Here is a 7,327-nt window from a genome sequence, read left to right as displayed (position 1 = left end):
TTCAAACTCATTGAAGTAGTGTTACACATTTCCTGGAAGAGTTTCAATGAATCGTTTTTTCTAAAAATATTCCTTCATCATTTGTATTATGAATTCATTGATTCAATGGACTTGAAATGGTGTATTAGACATCGATTAACATATCCTGTAAGAAAGAAATGTTTTGTATTCGTGAAACAATCAATATAGCATCTTCAAACTCATTGAAGTAGTGTTTCACAGTTTCTAGAAGAGTTTCCATGAACCCTTTTTTCTAAAACTATTCCTTCATCATTTGTTTTATGAATTAATTAATTCAATGGACTTGAAATGGTGTATTAGACGTCGATTAACATATTCTGTAAGAAAGAAATGTCTTGTATTCGTGAAATAATCAAAATAGTATCTTCAAACTCATTGAAGAAGTGTTTCATAGTTCCTGGAAGAGTTTTCATGAACTTTTTTTTCTAAAACTATTCCTTCATCATTTGTATTATGAATTCATTGATTCAAAATTGATACTTTTGTATCTTCCTTCATCATTTGTATTAAGACATATCTTACAGGATGTCTTAATCAATCTCTTATACACTCTTTTAAGTTCATCGAATCAAGGAATTTATAATACAAATCATGAGGGAAAACCTTTAGAAAAAAGGGGTCATAGCAGAAGAAAAAAGGGATCATACAAACTCTTCCAGGAACTGTTAAACACCACTTCAATGAGTTTGAAGTTGCTGTATTGAATTTTTCACTAATACAAAACGTGTTTTTCTTACAGGATGTATTAATGGATGTCAAATTTACCACTTCAAGTCCATTGAATAAATGAATTCATCATACATATCATGAAGGAATTTTGTTAGAAAAAAGGGTTCATTGAAACTTTTCCAGGAACTGTTAAACACCACTTCCATTAGTTTGAGGTTGCTATATTGAATGTTTAACTAATAAAAAACTTTCTTTCTTACAGGATGTGTTAATCGACGTCTAATATATTCTTCCAAGTCCATTAAATCAGTTAATTCATAATACAAATCTTAGGGGGAAAAGTTTAAGAAAAAAGGTGCATAGAAATTCTTCCAGGAACGGAACTGTAAATTACCTTTTTGAATATTTTAAATAACGACAATCTCGACAATAGAACTCCAATAATTTTTTTAATTATTTTCATGTCCGAAAATTGAAATCCATTCAGTTTTTTTTAAATTATTTGCATGTCCGACAGTAGAACTCCATTGAATTTTAAATATTTCAAAAGTCCGACAATGAATTTGGTTCGTCTTCGGTTCAGCTGCAGGCTATCCGAGCAAGCAATAAGGCAATCCGATTTCGATCCGAGATTAATCTTGCTCAACCCCAAGGCTAAGGCCAGGGATAGGGGACCCAAAATTGGCACACAACCTTGAGAAAGCACGGGACACTATAGATGATGAGAACTCTCGTGTGGAAATCCGGGGGCTCATCATAGTCGTCATTAGACTTCTACTAAATTGGCCGCGCAGAAAGAAGGACGCGTAAACAGCAAAGCGCTGTTTTTTTCATTAGACAATCGTTTACCTATTCTTAAACAAATTCATCGGCAACAGTCTTATATAGGGGAGAGGTGGGCTAGTTGGCAGGTGGGGTAAGTTGGCATTTTGCTAGTTAGACCCGTTACAGACCAAAACAAATCAAGCATTTTACACCAAATATGAAAGACAACACCCAGATTGCTCATATAAAATTTCAAAAGTATACGACTTCCCCAACAGGAGTTATAGCAAAAAGAAAAAAAACGGCAAAAAGTTTTTTTTTGGCCTCTCAGCACTTTTCATTTTTCTCATAGTATAAAACTCTAAGAGTGTCAGAAAACCCAAGCAAAAAAGAATTAATGTTTATCTTATTTTTAACAAGCGATCCACGAATCAAGTAGACCAAAATCCCGGAGCGGCTTTCCTGATCTAAATCCGAAAAAGGCATTAAAAATCTAAAAAAAATATAGCCATGTTCGTCTTCGCACGCCGGATTTACCTGCGTTTGCAGAATGACGATTCCCCCCCCCCCCCGTTTAGGAGTTATTTAGCTCTAAAGTTTGGTTTTTTTTAATTTTGTCAGAAAGTGGGGGGGGCTTTGACATCCATTTTCGAAAAAGTGGGGGAGCTAGGGAAAAAACTAATTTTTTGAAAAGGTTTATTGCAATCTCAACCACCAAAATCCAAAAGGAATTTTCTTTCCGAATTTTATTGGTTGAGATATTACCAATTTAGTGAAAGGATTATTTAGCTAGTTTCCCTCCCTGGCTTGCAGCCATTTTTTCGTACGGTCCGCTGCGCTCCTGGCGGAAGCCAGCAGAAGGTCTTATATATCGGCCTTCACATTAGACCCATTGCATTTATACAGGCCTTCATATATAGTGAACCCAGATTTCTTATTGGTCGATGTATAAGACCTTCTGCTGGCTTCCGCCAGGAGCGCAGCGGACCGTACGAAAAAATGGCTGCAAGCCAGGGAGGGAAACCAGCTAAATAATCCTTTCACTAAATTGGTAATATCTCAACCAATAAAATCCGGAAAGGAAATTCCTTTTGGATTTTGGTGGTTGAGATTGCAATAAACCTTTTCAAAAAATTAGTTTTTTCCCTAGCTCCCCCACTTTTTCGAAAATGGATGTCAAAGCCCCCCCCCACTTTCTGACAAAATTCAAAAAAAACAAACTTTAGAGCTAAATAACTCCTAAACGGGGGGGAAATCGTCATTCTGCAAACGCAGGTAAATCCGGCGTGCGAAGACGAACATGGCTATATTTTTTTTAGATTTTTAATGCCTTTTCCGGATTTAGATCAGGAAAGCCGCTCCGGGATTTTGGTCTACTTGATTCGTGGATCGCTTGTTAAAAGAAACCCGACATTTCTACATTAAAAAGTTATTTAGTTATCAATTTATTTGTTCGAAAAGCACCCTGTGGGGTTAGATGGCAGAAATTTTGAGGGGCATGTTGGCATACAGATTTCTCACGAGATGCTGAGTTGCAAGTTTTCAAAATTCGACCTAGAAATTTTGGAGCAATGAAGAATCGTCAGCTGCCAACTTACCCGTAGGGTGGGGCAAGTTGGCAGACTTTTTTTTGCAGTTTTTCTCAATTTCACAATTTCGTGTAAATGAACATTGTAAACAAATACGATCAATTCATAGAGAATTGAAATCTGAATCTGATTCATTCATTCAATTTGCAAAACGTGTGGTCAAAAAATTCAAATAAATTCACAAAAAGTGACCCTGCCAACTAGCCCCCCCTCTCCCCTACCTAATGCGCTAACGACGAACGGAGGTGAAGGGAATATTGCTTCGCGTCGTTCGAACACGAAGAAATTTTTCAACTGGTTTTAACGAGTATAGGTTATCCTGGAGTTTGAAATCGGTAGTGTGATTTATTGACACTTCAGTTGCATTGCGTTATTTGTTTGTAATTCAAAGTGTTCTCGATAATAACAGTCACGATCCAAAACAAATCATTTTGAATTGACAATAAAATTAATTGAAGGAATATGTGGGTTGTGAAAGTGACGCTAACTAAATCGCGACTTTCTCCTGCACTCACCGTCCGCTCCATACACACAATCAAGCGCCGTGCCTGATTCTGTCAGTAGTTATGACCAATATTTGATAAGTTGATCAAAATCAGCGGTACAGGTATGCTCTGCAATAAACAACAGCAGTTGTCGCAAATTATACGCCAGTTGAATTGGTATTACATAATTTCTAATCTTGATTCAGAAATTTATTTAACGACGAAAAATAAATTTTCGGATTTTTACATATATGTGAAAGTCCAATTATTCGACAGTACGTTCAATACTCCAGTTTTCAGTCGTTCATCATCATAACCATTAGTTTATAAATCTTCGTTATACCGGCGAAAATACGACATGTGGTAAGGTTGTTTTTATATGTGTGCTTTGTTTTAAAATTATCGCAAAACGGTATCTTGCGTCACACGACAGATAAAACGCTAGCGATATTTAAAAACTTTTTTCTATAAGAGGACAGCAAGAGACGAACCTTGGAAAATTTTTGGTCATAAATTATGACACAAATAATTTCTTCGAGACCTTCGCATCAGTTTTCCCTTTTTTGCTCCCGTTTTGTTCTCTTCGGGTTTTAATTCACAGAACGGTATATGCAGTTACAGTCAGATTTACTAACCCCAACAAATCATGGCTAAAAATTAAGTAGCAATAATCGACTCATAAGTTTTCATTTCTCATACGGCACTAATACAAATGGTACAAATGAAAAGTGTTGATCTGCGGCGATTTTGTGGGAGAGTGTCGAATCGTTTTCCTTTTTTCTTTATTTTTTTTTCGTGTATTTTGTGGGGACGTATTTAATTAGAAGCGCCGACTGACTGTGAAATGAATCAAATTTGGATGGCCGGTACCGGACGGAGCTTCGTGCCGCGTCGCGCGTGACACAGTAGACGAGCTCGCAAAAGAAAGTGAAAAAAGGAACAAACCTGTTGGGTTTTTTCTTCTATTTTGGGGGTCGCTGTGCAATAGCGGCAAAGTGAGTCTAGACTATGATTGCCACCTGCAACACACCGCATGCGGCGATAATGGGTCGCCGTCACTTTTGAAACGTCAAAGAATCAAAGAAAAAAGCGTGCGGTGTGTAAAGTCAATTGAACAAGGGCGAAAGGGCCCTTTCTCCCCCGCAAAAGTGCGGGGGATCAATCTAAACCATTTAGCGCATCACGCGTGGTGTACCGCTCGTACTATACACAAACGAAATCGTTGGAGTTACTAGGCCTATAAAAACGAGAGTGAATGTTGGGTTAGAGCATCAGTCCTCTTCAATTGATCGAAAGGAACAAAACCAACTTATTCTGCTAAAAATGAAGGTATATACACTATAATACATTATAAAATAATTAGGAATTTATTATTTTAATATATATGTGTTTTAGTTTATGCTCGTCATAGTTGCAGCTGTCGTGGCCGTCTCGGCCGAAAAACATGGAAATCACCGCACTGTGCCTAGTTATAGGTCGGGAAGCGGGTCTTATGAAAAAAAATACGAAGCGACCACCTATGCCACACCGACTTACAACACCGCAGCATCCTACCAATACCAGGGGACTGAAACAACTTATGAAGACGAGCCCGTCTACACCAAATCTTACTCTCGGCCGTCGTACAAGACAACTCCAGGACCTTACGTTACCGAAAGCGCTTCTTACTACTCGAAATCCTCGTATGAACCGTCAACGTATTCGAGTCCATCCTCAACATACGTGACCAGCAAGCCGAAATCATACGAAGCCACCGAACCTGTGCGATCCTACTCTTCTAAGCCAACCTACTCAGAATCTCCTTATTCTTCCCCGGTATACACAACGACGACCAGCGCTCCTTATACTACAAACCAGCGATATTCCACTCCGGCTTATTACAGCAAGCAAGATTCCTATGATTACGTAAGACTTGTTCTTTCAAAATGGTTTAATTCCACCGATATAGTCTATAACATTGTTTAATATTATATTTGTAGAAGCCGATGCCTTACAAGTTTGCCTGGGGTGTTAAGGACGAAAAGAGCTACAACGACTACTCCCATCAAGAGGAGAGTGACGGCAAAGTTGTAAGCGGATCTTACCGCGTTCTTCTTCCCGACGGCCGCACCCAAATTGTTACCTACAAGGCTGATGAGTACGGATATCAAGCTGTAGTGAAATATGAGGGAGAAGCCAAATACGATGAGTACAAGCCCACCTATAAACCCGCCTACAAGCCGTCGGATGTCAAATACGAAGAAGAATCCAAGTACACTAACAACTACAAACCTGCAGATTACACGAAAGGTCCAGTTAACTACAGCACTGTTAAGAACGCTGAGTACACTAAGAAGACGGCGTACACAGTTCCCGTTTATTCAACTAAACCGTACGAATCTGCAACTGTTTACACCACTCCGTCCTACCCGTCCTATCAGTCGACTGCATACTGAATCTCAAGATGGAAATTGCATACAATCAGCGAATTACTCCACATCATTCTTGCAAATATTAATAATAATTAAGAGAAATAACAATTCCCAAAGCTCCCTTATTTTTTGTTATCCGAAAAATAAACTTTTTGATGATACGGCATATGTAACTAAATTACTACAGCGAACTTTCTAGTCTATATCGCCCGTCTTGGCGGGGATTGCGCATACTTGTACGTATGCAAAGTACCGTACACGTGTGTTATAACTCCCCAATTAAAGGGTACAGAGTATGGCGAATCACTGTTGAGAACTCCAAGGTCTAGTCGTATAGACGACTAGACTATACTCCAACGACGTTAATATACACTCCAAGTAGTGTTTCAAAGTAACCGATTATATTGTGGATACATTATTCTATAACGATCGGTAGATTGCGTTTATGACATTTCTCAATTGAGAGAAAATAGCAGCATCAGCTATATCATACATAAAATTCTTATGGCTAAAGTAATATTTGCAGTTTAAAACACACTTAAGAGTCGTGAAACAAAAGGTACATTTGATAAGTTGGCAATTAATCCTGTTACGACAAAAGATTTTTTCCTTGAAAACCGTGAGATATGCGGCGTTCGTGGAAACTCCGCTTAATCCGCAAATTTTCGTAATTCGTCCTCGTATAAAACATAAAAAAGGCGAGAAAAAATCATTTTTATTTCTCCCTTGCTTTGATTCGTCCTTGACGATTTTTCGTGATAACCTATTCATTTGATTTGTTGAAATTTTACTTTTTATGAATTCTAACCACGTAGCCTAATTTATAGCCAGTCATTTCGTTCCACTATTAAACATCTGTATAGAAGTCCATCCCCATCCAGACGTCTTTCACATATATAACATTGACGCAACTAGTTCATGGCGTATAGCGCTGGAACGGGCTTTATGGGTTGTTCAAATCCAGGAATGCCGCAAATTTTACAGAGTCAATACCAGAATTGGTTTGAAATTTTGAAAATTTTGAATTCCTAGTAGAACACAGTCCAAGAAGAACGAAAATGCCCATCATGTGAATCATTAAACAGTGAAATCTACAGCCATGTTATTTTCTATCAAACAAAACGTATAAACATTGTTATCGCTTGTTCTAGCGTAAAAATTAGGAAACTATATTTAATTGGTAACGCAATAGAGCAGAAATATTTCCCAAGACAATATCCGCTGACGTTCGGCTGTTATTCTTTAGGTTATTACTGTTGACTTTCCCCTCATGCTGTTCTACTTATTATTTATCCTCTCCTTTTCACCTGCGTAAAATAATCATAATTGTTTCTCTAATCTCCATAAAATTGCGAAACCCATTCTCTATGACATTTCCTAGTTTTCT

At 37.8% G+C, this 7,327-nt stretch overlaps 1 protein-coding gene across 1 annotated transcript; it reads left to right on the top strand.

The window, feature by feature from the left end:
- The first annotated feature begins 4,787 nt into the window (after positions 1-4,787).
- Positions 4,788-6,101, top strand: LOC124206321 (adhesive plaque matrix protein-like). The gene is made up of 3 exons (XM_046604065.1): positions 4,788-4,858; positions 4,925-5,434; positions 5,509-6,101. The coding sequence occupies exons 1-3, from the start codon at positions 4,853-4,855 to the stop codon at positions 5,962-5,964; spliced, it is 972 nt and encodes a 323-aa protein (XP_046460021.1). The 5' UTR covers positions 4,788-4,852; the 3' UTR covers positions 5,965-6,101.
- The last annotated feature ends 1,226 nt before the right edge of the window (positions 6,102-7,327 follow it).

Source organism: Daphnia pulex, chromosome 10, assembly GCF_021134715.1.
Source record: "Daphnia pulex isolate KAP4 chromosome 10, ASM2113471v1".
NCBI lineage: Eukaryota > Metazoa > Arthropoda > Branchiopoda > Diplostraca > Daphniidae > Daphnia > Daphnia pulex.
The sequence above is the reverse complement of the archived record's forward strand: the minus strand, read 5'-3'. Positions and strand labels throughout refer to the sequence as shown.

Excerpts from the sequence above, each read along its gene's own strand:
- LOC124206321 (XM_046604065.1), top strand. Across the intron at positions 5,435-5,508 it reads AGCAAGATTCCTATGATTAC|AAGCCGATGCCTTACAAGTT; the intron begins GTAAGACTTGTT and ends TTATATTTGTAG.